Genomic DNA, 14,823 nt, shown 5'->3' with positions numbered 1-14,823 from the left:
CTGACCAGCCGACAGCCTATAGGCGAAACGATACATGCGAGGGCTGAAATCGCCCTGCAGTTTGCATTCAGGCCACCCCCATTGGGCCATTTCCGACATCCTGGAGAGATTCGGAAAGGGGACCACACAATCTGGTCAACAGTGCACACTCACCCGGCAGCATTGAAAAAAAACATGCCGAACCTGCCACGGTTCCACTCGCCCAGCTCAAGGCCGTCACCCCCGAGCCGCGCATGCATCACACAAGAGAGCGCGACGACGTAACTGACTTGCACCGCCAGTGCCGACGACGAAGTGATGGCGCCGAGGCGATGAAGGCGCTGTCGTTGAAGTCGAGCATGGCGATCTAGAATGGGAGTTTAGAAAGGTTCCTCTTGTGTTGGTCAAATATAGTAAATCAGGAGTAATAGGGGGTGGAAAGATGGATTTACACCAAGATTATTACCATGAAGCCCATGACTGCATTCGCAACATAACCCCAGAACATTCCCGTTGGCACGGCTCGCTTCGGGTTGCGTGTCTCTTCACCCAGGTGCACTATACTTTCAAATGCTGTTGACGAGAATCAACTTTTTGATGTCATGGTTTCTCCCTCAATACCATCAGGGTGCTCCACATACGTGTGAGCCTTACCAATAAAAAGATAGACGGTGTCAAGGGAGTCGATGTTGAAGGAAACAAAGTCACGCCAACCACCGACGCTGCTTTTGGTCAAAAAGGTGTCCAGACTGTTTTGCGGCGCCAGAACCCAGACCAAAATGAGAAGACCAGAAACAAAACCACGTTTACTATCCCGGCGAGCAGCTCAACCCACGGCACCACCCGGAACGCCCACAGATTCACAGCCGCGACCAAGACGAGATACGTCATGCTCATGAGCGTGGTCTGCCAGCAGGTGGGCGTCCAACCCGGGTGCAGTGTTGATGGCTCCCTGAAGGGTGATAATGCCGCCGTTGAAGCAGCCCTTCAAAAGCTCAGAATGGAAAAATAATACCATTCTCTCAAGAACGAAAAGACCGCCAGGGATAGTTGGAAGTGTATAATACGATTCAGATGAGCTTCTGGGGAAAGGTATCCTTATCGACCGGCCGTAAGGCTTTTTCAACCTCTTCTGCGAGTCAAGGAGATAATATCCGTAGCCAGCGCTTATGAAGCTGGTTTTCTTTTGGAGCGGTTCGGTCTTTTATTTGTCCCCCTTGTATCTCCACGGTCAGGCTGAGCATGTTACTGTCGATACCGCAATGTAAAATGCTACATTGCAAGCCGTCAACATCAACAAGGCTCACTTGTAGGGCTTTCGGCTCGTTGTTGCGATGAAAAAGCGGTCATCCAATGCTCCTCATCCGACGGACCCCTTTTTCGATTGGATCCTCCACCTTAGCTATCCAGGAAACTTGGCCGATTAGTCTGATGTTGGTTGTTGGTCACAGATCAAAAGATTGGCATAGAGAAGCAGTATAGTTTCCGATCTCTTCTGGGCAAGATGGTGTTGTTTGTTACTGTCGTGTGAATATTGCACACGCCTGAAGCACGTTTCGTCAACCTCCCTGCTTGTGCTGTTTTTACTCGATGCTCTCGCAGCCTGTCCTGGAAATCTCAGTCGCATAATGCGCCAAGCTTTCCATGTGCATCTTTACCAAAGATGAATGACTACGGCCACATGCACATGGCCACAAGGCCTGGCTCGCGCTGCCACCCGCAATCGGCAGCAGATGTCCTTTGGCCTCTCCATCATCACGGCCTGCACGCCCAGCATCAAGTACGTCTTTGGCACCTTTGGCGGCTTCACCTTGGCGGAGGCGGCGACCTGACGGAGCGAGAGCACGAGGAACCCGAGGTGCCATGTCATGCATAACGAGGGAGGTTGATGTCGACGTGGATGATCCGAGAGTTCCGCCAGAGCGGCTTCATGACCGCGGCGACTCCGGGGTCAGGCCAGTGTCCATCTGGATCAGTGGATTTTCTTTTTCTTCGCTCGGCGGTGCTGCTTCGTGAGAAGAATCTACACAAAAGCGGCAGCCACTTACTTTATTTGCTGGCACATATCCCTTGCTGGCCGTACTCTTGCCTCGGTTCCCCCTTCCCGCTGGTATGGTCCATAACCATGGCGACCTGGTTTTTTGGACCGTATTATTTTCCGAGCCATCAAAGCCGTGATATTTTGCTTTGGAAGAGCTAGGAAGGTGCGAACAGATGGACTTATCCTGTAATCCTTTCAGATGCTGCCCAGACAACAAATCGTGTGCCGTCTTTCAATCCAGTTGTATTCTGCACCATGATAACTCTTCAACGGTCCGGTACCGGGATTGGATCAAGTGGGTTGGAGTAGCCGTGGCTGAGACCGTCACGTTGACAGCTGGAGGTCCACAGCCACGCGTCGGGCTAAGCAGGTACCTGTCTCAAAGTACCTTGCTGACATACGAATTGACCCAGACAGCGCCACTGGATCTACGTAGCTGTAGAATAGAAAAGCAACCGCAAGAGTATTCGAAATGCAATTCTGTTCTGTCCTATTCTCTATTTCTCCATGCCACCGCTCTTCCTTGCAAACAAACAATAGACTTTGCATTCGAGAACTTAGTTAACAGCGCTGGTGTCGATCCCAACATGCGAGACATGCAAAATAATTACCTCGTACAGAGAAGCTTGACCTGTCCTCCGCTTACAATTCCGACGGATCCGCACAAGTGGACCCCGCATCTAGGTACATAAACACATTGGTTGCTGGCCAAAATTACATTACCATGTACACAAAATGCTACGAAACTTGGGTTACTACTACGATTTGGTAGTGTTTCACCCAAAGGGACTTGTAGTACTACCGAACCTCACCTAACCCCGCCGAATCAGGGGCCAGGATTACAAATGTACTGTACTGTATTCACTGTACGTGCAGTTACTATGCAGTGCGCGGTTTTATCGACCCCACGTATGGGCAAGGAGGAAAAAACGAGGTCAGCCTCAATTGGATTCCAAAGTCAACCCTGAACCCAGGCCCGGTGTCAATCCCTTCCTCATCGTGAGTGGCTCTTTCCACCTTGATGATTAATATGGGCTCGCACTCGGTTGGAGGGATTTTCCAAGGGCAGGTAACGGGGAATCCCACCAGGTTCCATTTCGTGGGGAAAGAGAAGAAAAAAAAGCTCAGTACCTTGGGGTAGGGCAATGTAGGTAGTTTACTCTAGTTGCATTTAATGATAAAACTGTCAACAGCATTAACAAGTCTGACACTGAAAGGCACAATTTTCCGTCTCAGCCCTGGCGAAGACGCAGCGAATCGTTGGGAAAAAAGAATTGATCTCCTTCAGGGTTCAAACCTTCCGATGACCTCTTTCGGCTCGGGACTGTACATACACCTACACGGACCTGCTAGGGTAATCCGCTGAAGGGTGCACGGTCGGGGAGTCGTCCGACGACGGTCTGCATCAATAAATAGCAACTGCACCAACTTCAGCTTTACGCTCAGCTAACTCGAGTGAGGTAGCTTGTCTGATATGTACCTAGGTTTGCAATTATGAACATATCCATCATCTGGATTGACGGTGGCAACGAGCTTGTGTTGTCTCCGAATTGCCTCCCATATTCAAGCAGCAAACCAAGCCAAGGTACTTGCCCAAATCTGCAGGTACTATGTGAGCGACGAGCTTACGCAGCAAAGGTACTGCCCCTAGGGGCCTAGATAGATTCCACTTTGCCCAACAGATCGCCACATGCCCAAGTCTCAGCTCCTTTTCTACCCTGCTCAAGCCAATTATCCATGAACAAGGAGCGATAAAGAAGAACTCCATTTGCCCCTGAATCACAGTCGAAAAGGAAGAGAAAGGTTCAGAAAGTAAAAAAGAAGAAGAAATTCATCAAGTGACGAGGTCTACCAACTGTTGTACTTGGTAGCTGTATATTTTTTTTAATGCGCGTGCCGACGTGCCTCAGTCTTACGCCGCATAGCCCCTGTAATTATAATTACCAATTGTGCCAAACCAAACCAGCCAAAGTCTACCCAGGTCTAATTCTAGATTAGACTACAGTACAGGCTACCGTTGCGTATTTATTGCAGCACTCTACCTAGGTATAAGTACACAGCCAGTCTAGTTCTAGGTGATAGCTGGAGCTATTTATTTCCAAACTGCCGGGCTCCCCTCCAGTAAGAAGAAACCGTTGGTTTTGCTTTACGCGGCAGGCGAAGCTAACAGTCCCAAACGCCCCCAGCCACGGACCTGGACTGTGCGGAGTCAGTCCGCCTCGGCCTCCCATGCTATGCTACCCTACCGTACCCAGCTTTCTGTCAACCCACCCCCATCCATCCATCCATTCAAGCCATCCCACCAAGGACAGACTGGAACCCCTCCCTGTTGCGCACCAACTAATCCGTGCCGGATCCAAGGGGTCAGTCAGCGATCAACTTTCCACCGCTGGTCGGCCACAGTCCAACCTCGAACCAACGACCAGACTGACTTTTTGGGCCTCTTGACAGTAACCCGAAATCAGTCCTCGATCACTTCCTGCCCCAGACTTCGATACCCCCATATTGCAATTCAAACCCCTCCATTCGGTTCTGTTTCTGTTTTGTTCAGCTCGTCGTCGACAAGCAGACCAGATCACAACACTTGACCTCTTTTTTTACTTGCTCCTCAGCATCGACCACATCCTTCCGCCTCGTCTACGTACACGAACCTCCCCCTCGTCATCTATCTGGTCTTCGGGACCACGATTCGCCCAACATGTCGTGGAAGCTGACAAAGAGTGCGTACCTTGTGAATACTTTCTTTGCCGTTTCTTTTTCTTTGGTCCAGACGGAGCGTGCCATATGCCCATGTTTGACATTTTCCTCATCTGGCCATGGTGTCTGGAGATGCATCTACCGGATACTTGCTTTGGCGCCGTTGGAAGGAAAGAAAGAAAAAAAAAAAAAAAAAAAAAAAAGGTTACACACTTTTATAATAATCATCTCAACGGCTGACACTACTCTCGATTTCGCCTGCTAGAGCTCAAGGAAACCCACCTGACCACGACGCTGTCAAATACCTTTTCTCGATCCCCCTCGACGTCTACGATCACGGACAAAGATGACAAGAGTGGAGATTCTGGAATCTCGGGAGCGGCGACGCCGACAAATGAGAGCAACGTCGGTATGTCTCATGTTCGCTTCGGCAGCTCAGGGCTTATAACCGATGCATCAGACGCTAACTCGAGAGTGGCAACCCCTCGGAACCAGCGATAGAAACTCTAACCCAGGCACCGGTTGTGAAGCCCTCAAAACCAGGCATCCTCGTGGTTACTATACACGAGGGCCAAGGCTTTTCTCTACCGGAGCAGCATCGGGCAGCGTTTGGCATGGGTAACCAACATTCGTCGTCGGTCTCGACGGGCAACGGCTTCGGCGTCGCCGGCTCGGTCCGACCCGGCTCGTCACAAAAAAGTCCTGGCGTCTTTAACGGAAGGCCACAGACGTCAGGCGGCGGGTTTGGAACGCTGCCGACGAACCACGGTCGATTCTCGGGCAAGTACATGCCCTATGCTCTGATCGACTTTGATAAGGTTCAAGTCTTTGTCAACTCGGTGGAAGGCTCCCCCGACAACCCCCTGTGGGCAGGTTCCAACACGCAGTACAAGTTCGACGTCTCGCGAGTCACGGAGCTCACGATCCACCTCTACATAAGAAACCCCAACGCACCACCCGGGTCAGGACGCAGCCAGGATATCTTCCTGGGCGTCTGCCGGATTCAGCCGCGATTTGAGGAGAGGCAGCCGTTCGTCGAGGATCCCAAGATGAGCAAGAAGGACAAGGAGAAGGCCCAGGCCGAGTGGGCCAAGCGGGAGCGGGCGCTTGGTTTCAGCGGCGTCGAGTGGGCCGACGTTCAGTACGGCACGGGCCGCCTCAAGATTGGTGTTGAGTTTGTCGCCAATAGGACTGGCAAGCTCAAGCTCGACGAGGACTTTGAGCTCCTCAAGGTGGTCGGCAAGGGCAGCTTCGGCAAGGTCATGCAGGTGCGCAAGAAGGACACGAACCGAATCTACGCCCTCAAGACGATCCGGAAAGCACACATCATCTCGCGTTCCGAGGTCACCCACACCCTGGCCGAGCGCTCCGTCCTGGCCCAGATCAACAACCCCTTCATCGTGCCCCTCAAGTTCGCCTTCCAGTCCCCCGAGAAGCTCTACTTCGTCTTGGCGTTCGTCAACGGTGGTGAGCTGTTCCACCACCTGCAGAAGGAGCAGCGGTTCGACGTCAACCGCTCGCGCTTCTACACGGCCGAGCTCATCTGCGCCCTCGAGTGTCTGCACGGCTTCAACGTCGTCTACCGCGACCTGAAGCCCGAGAACATCCTGCTCGACTACCAAGGCCACATTGCCCTCTGCGACTTTGGCCTGTGCAAGCTAGACATGAAGGACGAGGACCACACCAACACCTTTTGCGGAACTCCCGAGTACCTGGCACCCGAGCTGCTCGAGGGCAAGGGCTACGACAAGGCCGTCGACTGGTGGACCCTGGGCGTGCTGCTTTATGAGATGTTGACAGGCCTGCCACCTTTCTACGACGAGAACACCAACGAGATGTACAAGAAGATCCTGTACCAGCCTCTCGACTTCCCGGGCCCCGAGGTCGTACCGCCTGCCGCCCAGGACTTGCTGAGGAAGCTTTTGGACCGCGACCCCAAGACCCGTCTCGGATCGCCGGAGCGCGGACGTGGCGCTGCTGAGATCAAGTCCCACCCCTTCTTCCACGCCATAGATTGGCGCAAGTTGTTGCAGCGCAAGTATGAGCCGGCGTTCAAGCCCAGCGTGGTAAGTGGATTATTTGTGAACGTGAATTTTGTTTCCATTGTGATACTTCCCTGCTGACACGGTCAACTTTTTTTTTTTCCTTGAACAGGCCAATGCTCTCGACACGACCAACTTTGACCCCGAGTTCACATCCGAGGCACCGCAGGACTCTTATGTCGAAGGACCGGTCCTCTCACAGACAATGCAGGACCAGTTCCAGGGCTTCAGCTATAACCGACCGATTGCGGGACTTGATGACGCCGGCGGTAGTGTTAAGGACCCTTCGTTTGTCGGCAGCCTTCAGGGAGGAAGATAGAGCTTGTTGAATCTTTTTTTTCCTTCCCCCCGGCCTTGGCCGGCCGAGGAGCAAATCATGAAAATAAAGAGGAGAGGCTATTTAAGCCTAGCCTCGATGCCACAAGTGAACAACTTGACAAATAACACTGGTTGTGTAAAGCGCATCGCACCAAGGAATGAAATTGGCGACACTGGCATATAGCGCCATTTCATGGTTTTTAGAAAAGGGATGTGCCGGAGCTCTTTTTTTTCTTCTTTTTTTTACACGCATCGTTGATACACAAAGATTTTTTTTTCTTCTCTTCGTCTTGTTGTTTTTCTCGATTGACTCACTGGTTGGATCGCTTGACCATGGCCTTGAGCGGCTCTCTTGCGTTCTCTTTTCTTTTTTTACACGTTGAGCTCAGTCAAGATCAACCTTTACCGGCGTCCAGGAGGGGGGTTGTCTTTTTTTTGAGCAAATATCAGGGACTCTTTATGCGTTTCTTCTCATGAGAGGTTGATATTCAGCTTTTACTGGGGTGCTTTTTTTTTCTCAAGACAAATTTTGCGATGATTTTTCACCATTGAAACTATCTGCATATTTTTATTTTTTTTCTCTAGGTTTGAGACCGCCTGCCTGCAGATTCCCGGGGGTATTATATGGCCATCTTGACATATTGTTCTACCCAACCATAGGCGCTTGGCCAAGATACCCCTGGAATGGACGGTCACTCGGTGTAGACCCTCCAACGTTGCGACTGATTGGTCAGCAATAAGACTGAAGCATTTGGCCTAGGTAGCTGATCAAAAGAATTGCAACAAATTGGTCTTGCAACGACCTTGTTTCTTCTCTGTGAATGATGAGTGATTGACAGTTTGTAGGGCGCCTGATGCTTGTATTGACAGTCTTTTTCACATGGACGGCTGACTCGAGACGTCACAGATGCAATGGGTGAAGAGGCGGTGCTATACTGTATGTACGATGGTAAAAGAAAGAAAAAACTTGGCTAGACCGGCCGACGACTTGGGGGGGAATAGAATTTTCTGTGTGGTTTCCAATTCATTGCTTCTGCTGGTCTGGTGATACATTTATTGATACCCCCGAGTGGTTTTGACATGGTGTCACTCACTCTCGGTGCCCCACAATGCGGGAGCTGTCGGGTAGGAACATGACAGGGCAGGGCAGGGATAGACCGTAGTTGGCCTGCCTTGTGAGAGCCAAGGTGGTGCGTGTGTGTGTGTGTGTGTCTTGGTTCTGGGCAAAAGTCTGGGGTAGAGAAGTGTAGGGTGAGAGGTCGGGCGACGTTGGCTTTGTTTTTTTCTTCTTTCTTGTTAGTCTAACTTCCTTGGCTTGGCTTGGCTTGGCTACGGGGGGCTTTGTTGAGCTGGTGTTGGACGCTTATGAATTGCGCTATTTCGAGGTTTCTCATACAAACGCTATGGGATCTCATACAAGATGAATTTCCGCTCTTTTTTTTTTTTTTTTTTTTTTTTTGCTGTTTTATAAAACAAAAGGTTTAAAGCTTGCTCTAGCCGTTCAGCCAGTCCCTCTCCTCGCCGGGCAGCTCGATCTTGACGGCCTTGTTCCAAGTCCTGCTGTAGACCAGACCGTGGATCCTCAGGCCCCTCTCCTCCATGGCGCGCTTGATCTCGGGGAACTTTTGAATCTGCTTCATCTGCTCGACGACGTTGAGCTCGACGAAGCGGCCGTCGCGGTGCTCCTGGTCGACGGCTTGGAGGGCGGGTGTGCTGACGGCTCTGAGTTCTTGGATTTTGCTATTTTTTTTTTTTTAATGTTAGTATTGTTTTCCCCCCGGAATCTCCCCTCTGGCAAAAGCCAAGATCCACCCTGCGGCCCTCACCTAAACCACGGCCCGTGCAGACCCCTCCGCTGGTCGACGGCCTTGACGACGTCGCACTCGTAGTGGCCGCAGACGACGACGTGGCGGACCTTGAGGACGTCGACGGCGTACTGCACGCCGCTGGCGGCGGCCGTGTCCTCGGGCAGGGCCATGTTGGCAATGTCGCGCACCACGAGCGTCTGCTCGAGCGGCATGTCGAGCACCGTCGTCTCCTCGAAGCCGCTGTCCGAGCACCCGATCCACAGCACCTCCTGCTTGCCCGTCTCGTAGCGCGGGATCAGGTTCGCCGGGCACGGCGTCACCTTGTAGCCCGGCCGCGGGGAGACGTCGCTCATGCCCATGGTTGCAGGTGTGGCGGTGGTGACGAGGGTTGGTTGGTTTGGTTGGGTTTGGTTGGGTTGTTGTTTTCGGGTGGGTTATCGGCGGGTTCGAGGTCCGGCTCGGTCGGTGGTTTAGACGATCTTTGTTATTTGGTGTGGAATGTAATTATGTGGTGTATGTGGTTGTATTGTACGGAATATGTTGTTGCTGTAGAATCAATGTCGTGGCTCCTCTTCGGTTTTGTTCGTTGTCGTGGTCTCTTTAAAATCTCCTACCGATCAAACCTTGGCGACAAGGTCTGTGTTTTCAATTGTCTTGGTCTTTTTTTCTTCTCTTTCTGTACATGCTGTAATTGAACAAACAGGCCAGGGCACTACGGTTTCTGGTCACGATAAAGAAAGAACAGCCGCCATCCCCCTCTTCCTTTTTCCATCTCATCCCAAACAGCCCAGCAGCCAGCCCCAAAACAAACCCCCTCGTGGGTTAAAGCACCCCGAACCGTTCGTGCCCGTTTGTTCCCGTCCGCCGAGGTCGGGGATGCTGGCTTTATCCCGATTTTTAAGTGGGAAGAGGGGTGGTTAGTCACGGGGGGTGTCCCCTGTCGAGAAACCCCCGGAACTTGTCTAAATTGTGGCGTGATTTCTTCTGGTTTGGACTATTCTCAGTGGGCCTAGCTGCCGGCCCATGACACCCAAGGCCCCCTGACTTTTCTACCAAAGCACTACAACACCCTTTTCTCACATGCAAATATCTTGACAAAAGAGATAAACCCTTCTTTCGTCAGGCAATAGAGCCGCCCGTTTCGAGGACCGTGACGTCTGCCGGGAATGGTCGGGCTAATCATCCCCCCCTGTCGTGTGCCCGATGGATGGGACGGGCAGTTGTCGGTGGAAGGGGGTGGGTTTGCTTTAATCACTTTTAATGTTTATTTTCCTTGCCATCAGGCTCGTAATAAATAGGGATGACATTCCGCCTTTTTTCTATCCCCGAGGGCTCCTTCGGGTCATTACTTTATTCTTTGTAATTTCTTTCTCGGCGTCCTGTTGTTGGATTTTTCCCGTTAGTCCTACTCCCACTCGTGCGGCTGCTACAAGTCATACTTCCGTCTCTGCCGTCAGCAACACAGCTCTGTTCTCAGTCATCTTGTACCGCTTTTTCACTCGAGACTCGGGGGAAACACCTGTGCTTTTTCCTTTGGTTCTTTGGAGTTCTATCACTGAGGACGCTGCTTCGGGAGAACAAGACATCACACAACCCAACATAGTTTTCACCACAGAGGCTTTTCAAAACAGCCGCCACCAGCAATAGTTACTTGAGCGTTTCACAGCCCGTCTGACATCCAGACCCGACAGCTGCTTCCGAGCCCAGTCAGGCCCTCTTCAACTTGCACAACTACCCACGAATCCCACCACACTCGCCCAACATGGTCTTTATAACGCGCCTGATATCCATGACCAACTTCGCCGTGGCCAGCTCAGCCCTCGGCTTCCAGGTCTTCGTCCTGTACCCGTGGCACAAGGAGCTCGACGCCAGCTTCGAGGAGCTCAAGAAGGAGCACCTCAAGGTGCTGGGCGCCGTCAGCGGAGGAGCGCAAATCTCGAGGAGTGAAGGCCAGGCCATGGCCGACAAGATCAACAAGGAGCTCCGGGAGCACCAGTCGCGTCAGATCCCCAGACTAAACGAAGGCGGGAAAGTTTCATGGTGGAATTGGCTCACTGGTGGTGCGAGGTGATTGAAGTTGGGAGGATGTGATCGAAAGGTGTTGGGGACAGAGACAAAGGAGTTAATGCGAAGATGCCGTGGAGATGTACGCAGCGTGAAACACCCTATAGATGGATGTCGATTAAACGACCTGGGCCAGCATCAATGATATTAAATACTTATTACTACGACTTGAAGACGAGTTTGTTTGCCTGCATTCTCAGTCTTGATCCGGCTGACCCTTGCCTTCAAACTATACCGCCAAAAACTATACCGCCAAGCAAGTCTTTGTAGGCGCCAACGGTCCTGAGGGAGTTTGCAGGGCTCATATGAAGCAATGCTATACTTGCGCCTTTGGTATAAGGACTGCCCATTGAGGAAATGCCTGTTGCTGAGACTCGGCTTTGACCTCGTCGGCTCCGGCTCGCGCCTCGGAGCCGATGTCCCATCACGTGACAGTCCTGCTCTACATCAGCAACGCCCGAGGACTTAACCAGCGATCGCCGAGACGACAGAGTCAGCGTTCGACGACACTTGGAATATAAATCGAGTTAATATTCCATAATTGACCATTTCTCAGGCCTGCTGAAGAGCCAGAACCAAAATTACAAGAAGAAACACGATTTCCAATAGTTTTAGGTTTTTGTATCGCGTTACATTCCAACATCAACCGCTCCCCAATGGCGTCTCTCGGCCGCTGCCGAAGATCTATCATCAACCAAAAGTCAAACGTCTTGCACAGAAAAGCACCACAACCACCAACCCAACGGCTTTTCCACTGCTCATCCCAGTCACGCAGCAACACATACTCAAACGCCAACATGACGTCACAACCAAAATCCCCAGAGGCATGGTCGCCAACCAAGTACCTCGCCTTCAACAACGAGCGCATGAAGCCAGTCCTGGACCTCCTCCACAACCTGTCCAAGTACGACATGAACGGCAAGCGCATCGTCGACATGGGCTGCGGGCCAGGAAACTCGACGCAGGCCATCTCGCTGACCTGGCCCGGCGCCGACGTCACCGGCGTCGACTCCTCGGAGCCCATGCTCGAGCGCGCCCGCGCCGACGTCGCCCAGGCCGAGAGCACAGCCTCGCGCAGGATCCAGTTCGAGCAAGGGGATCTCGCCACGTGGATGCCAGGCGACGGCGAGGCAAGCGCCGTCGACCTCTACTTCTCCAACGCCGCGTTCCACTGGCTGCGCAGCACGGAGCGCATCCCCGCCGTGGTCAAGCTGTTCCGCTCGCAAAAGCCCGGCGGCGTCTTTGCCTTCCAGATGCCCGACAACTACGACGAGCCGTCGCACGCCCTGATGCGCGAGGTCGCCCTGCTGCCGGGCAGAGCCTGGACCGACATCTTCCTCGAGGTCGGCGTGGGTTACCACGGCGCGCTGCCCAAAAGCGTGCGGGACGCCGGCGTCATGGCGTCGCGGCCCGACCTCGACCCCATCGAGCCCGCGGAGGAGTACTACGACGCCTTCATGCCGCACGCCGCCGCCGTGGAGATTTGGAAGACCACCTACTCGCACGTGCTACCCAGCGCCCGCCACATCGTCGCCTGGGTCGAGAGCTCCGGGCTCATGCCGTACCTGTCCATGCTGCCGACCGACGCCATGAAGGATGAGTTCAAGGCAGAGTATCTGGACCGTGTCGCGAGGGCATACCGCACGACCTACGACGGCAAGGTAATTTTGAGATATCCAAGGCGCTTCCTTGTTGCACAGCGAAAGTAGGTTTTTTTTTTTTTGAGATATTGTTTTTGTTTTACTAGGTACTTGATAAATTAGTGGCTATTTCTAGCGAGTTTTGCCAATAAATTTGTTCCAGGGATTGTAAGCAGACAGTTTTACAATCAGAAGAACCTGGCTGTCTGTGCAGTCAGGCCATTTTTACTTTGCATGTACGGTTAATGTTTGCTTACAAGACTTGCTCTGTATGCAGTGACCTCAGTCGTCTCGTATAGTCGAGGGTCACCCATGGAGCTTCTTAATAACAATCCCACATTCTATTTTGCCTATTTTCTCGGGCTATACGGCATACTACCTTGTCAGCCCCCAGCAGTGTAGTGCGTCTCTTTTTTTTCGCAAAAAGACAAGGTATCGAATCCTTCATGGCATGTCAATGTCCAAGCTAAAACCAACACTACCACGTGGCGCTGGAGGGGACCGTTTTTGTCACGTTCGGCGTTGCTTTTAGGCCCATCTGCCGTATTACCCCGTTCGTGATCTCCCACCGCAGACACGGATAGCGGCCTGCAAGATTTCTCATTGCTTCTTGCTGCAAACATGTGGGACGGCTCTATTCCAGCTCTAGAAGGTTTTTCGACCAGCTGTGGAAAGGCCAACGGCTGCAGAGGCGCTCCCCTATAGCCTGCTGTATAACTCGGTAGAGATCGGCAGCGCGCAACACGACGAATTTCCAAAACCACATGGCAGCCATGGACGTGAGCTAACTCATTACCGGTACAACCTCGTAATGTTTACATGTCAAAGTTTTCATCATTTTAGCCAGATTACCGTTTCTGTTCTTTACTTTTTGTCAAAAATACTGGTACCTACACTTTTTTTCGCAGCACTGACAGGAGCTGAAAAAAAAAGTCGTCAACATCCATCTCCTGGGCACGACCATCACACGTGAGCCGTGCGCGCTATCTTGCTGCTTCACTGTCCTGTCAGCTTGCCTAGCCGACGCCCCAGACATGTCTCTAGAACTAGCTCCTGGTCATCACATACGCCATTATTGGCTGGCGCTTAGAGCTTCAAAAAAAAAAAACGTCTTTTTGACAAGCTGGTTCTCTGACAGTACCAGCACGGCGAGTTCATCACATAGTCCATATCCAAAACCAAGGCATCGAGTCTCGCGGTGGAAAATGGTAGAGTTGGTGGCGGCATGCATAGCCAGTGATTGAAGTGCCGGAGGGCCTGGACCAAGAGTCGATTGTTCACATTTTCGACGGCAAATCTCAAGCCTTGGCTTGAATCTTTGTCTGCGTTCGGTTGATCTAGACAAAAGAGTTGCCATTGTCCTGATAATTGTACAATCAGTTCCTCGTGGAACGGGAACAATGGAATTCAAGAAACAACGAGGTTGCTACCACTATGAACGAACAATTTATAAAAACACCACACCTCACATAGTTGGGTTCAGCTTGGGCAAGGCGATGAACAATAGCAATTTGCACAACATACAGTACTAACCCCCCCAAGCAGACACTCACACAAATATCACAACTTACAAGCCCATACATACAGCATGTGTTACGGCTGGTACGAATACTTCAAGTGCATGCAATGCAGCAGCACATACGGAAGCCGCTACAACGTGCGCAAGTGCGCCCTGGAGAAGAGCACAAGGTTCTGCTCGCAAAGTGGCCCCAGAGGCAAACTGATGGTGGCCGAGATTGAGGACGACGTCAAGATGGACTGGGCTTGCGAGAAATGCAAACGCAATGACAAAGGTGACGTCGCTGGTCAGACGAACTCTGGCGTGAAGCCGCTGGTGTGGAACGACCAGAACAATGCCTGGTCAACCACGTGGTGAGAAAGCTCTGCGTAATGTAATTATCATGTTGTTGTCAAGGTATAGGTAAGTCGGCCTGTTTGGGGCCATCATAATCAAGGGCGTTTTCTACTCGAATTCGTTTTCTTTCAGTCATCTTGCCATGTTTACCCGCGACTACAAGTAGCCGCCAAGTATGAACGTGGTCGTTTGTTTTATCGTCTTTTTATTTTGCGCAACAACCCCAAGGATAGCCCGAGTCTGTGGCATTAAATTTCACCGAAGCCTCCCTCCAACCTAACCGCGCTTGTCGTCGGGAATGCTCTTGGCGCATGCCCAGTGTAAGACATGGCATCTTGGCCGGTTTTGCCTAGTCGCGTTGGCCGTGACACCAGAGCCA

General features: G+C 52.0%; 6 protein-coding genes across 6 annotated transcripts; 4 read left to right on the top strand and 2 right to left on the bottom strand.

Moving 5' to 3' along the window:
• Positions 1-238: 238 nt before the first annotated feature.
• MGG_14862 (uncharacterized protein) lies at positions 239-876 on the bottom strand (the record flags this gene model as incomplete). The annotated part of the gene is made up of 4 exons (XM_003716882.1): positions 239-346; positions 446-552; positions 634-728; positions 815-876. The coding sequence occupies 4 exons, from the start codon at positions 874-876 to the stop codon at positions 239-241; spliced, it is 372 nt and encodes a 123-aa protein (XP_003716930.1).
• Positions 877-4,307: 3,431 nt separating this feature from the next.
• Positions 4,308-7,991, top strand: MGG_06599 (AGC/AKT protein kinase). The gene is made up of 4 exons (XM_003716881.1): positions 4,308-4,740; positions 4,983-5,126; positions 5,213-6,783; positions 6,872-7,991. The coding sequence occupies exons 1-4, from the start codon at positions 4,719-4,721 to the stop codon at positions 7,076-7,078; spliced, it is 1,944 nt and encodes a 647-aa protein (XP_003716929.1). The 5' UTR covers positions 4,308-4,718; the 3' UTR covers positions 7,079-7,991.
• On the bottom strand, positions 7,507-9,770 carry MGG_06600 (carbonate dehydratase). The gene is made up of 2 exons (XM_003716880.1): positions 8,904-9,770; positions 7,507-8,817 (listed from the first exon to the last, which is right to left on the bottom strand). Exons 1-2 carry the CDS (start codon positions 9,242-9,244, stop codon positions 8,571-8,573), a joined length of 588 nt encoding a protein of 195 aa, XP_003716928.1. The 5' UTR covers positions 9,245-9,770; the 3' UTR covers positions 7,507-8,570.
• An 877-nt stretch (positions 9,771-10,647) lies between these two features.
• Positions 10,648-10,956, top strand: MGG_06601 (uncharacterized protein; the record flags this gene model as incomplete). Its single annotated transcript, XM_003716879.1, has 1 exon — positions 10,648-10,956. The coding sequence occupies one exon, from the start codon at positions 10,648-10,650 to the stop codon at positions 10,954-10,956; it is 309 nt and encodes a 102-aa protein (XP_003716927.1).
• A 649-nt stretch (positions 10,957-11,605) lies between these two features.
• Positions 11,606-12,658, top strand: MGG_14863 (trans-aconitate 2-methyltransferase; the record flags this gene model as incomplete). The annotated part of the gene is made up of 1 exon (XM_003716878.1): positions 11,606-12,658. One exon carries the CDS (start codon positions 11,606-11,608, stop codon positions 12,656-12,658), a length of 1,053 nt encoding a protein of 350 aa, XP_003716926.1.
• A 706-nt stretch (positions 12,659-13,364) lies between these two features.
• Positions 13,365-14,471, top strand: MGG_14864 (uncharacterized protein). Its single transcript, XM_003716877.1, has one exon. It carries the CDS (start codon positions 14,178-14,180, stop codon positions 14,463-14,465), a length of 288 nt encoding a protein of 95 aa, XP_003716925.1. The 5' UTR covers positions 13,365-14,177; the 3' UTR covers positions 14,466-14,471.
• The last annotated feature ends 352 nt before the right edge of the window (positions 14,472-14,823 follow it).

This window comes from Pyricularia oryzae, chromosome 4, assembly GCF_000002495.2.
Source record: "Pyricularia oryzae 70-15 chromosome 4, whole genome shotgun sequence".
Classification (NCBI taxonomy): Eukaryota; Fungi; Ascomycota; class Sordariomycetes; order Magnaporthales; family Pyriculariaceae; genus Pyricularia; species Pyricularia oryzae.
The sequence above is the reverse complement of the archived record's forward strand: the minus strand, read 5'-3'. Positions and strand labels throughout refer to the sequence as shown.

Excerpts from the sequence above, each read along its gene's own strand:
- MGG_06599 (XM_003716881.1), top strand. The coding sequence starts at position 4,719 with ATGTCGTGGAAGCTGACAAAGA. Across the intron at positions 4,741-4,982 it reads GTCGTGGAAGCTGACAAAGA|AGCTCAAGGAAACCCACCTG; the intron begins GTGCGTACCTTG and ends TTCGCCTGCTAG. Across the intron at positions 6,784-6,871 it reads CGGCGTTCAAGCCCAGCGTG|GCCAATGCTCTCGACACGAC; the intron begins GTAAGTGGATTA and ends TTCCTTGAACAG.
- MGG_06600 (XM_003716880.1), bottom strand. The coding sequence starts at position 9,244 with ATGGGCATGAGCGACGTCTCCCCGCGGCCGGGCTACAAGGTGACGCCG. Across the intron at positions 8,818-8,903 it reads CTGCACGGGCCGTGGTTTAG|CAAAATCCAAGAACTCAGAG; the intron begins GTGAGGGCCGCA and ends AAAAAAAAATAG.
- MGG_14864 (XM_003716877.1), top strand. The coding sequence starts at position 14,178 with ATGTGTTACGGCTGGTACGAATACTTCAAGTGCATGCAATGCAGCAGC.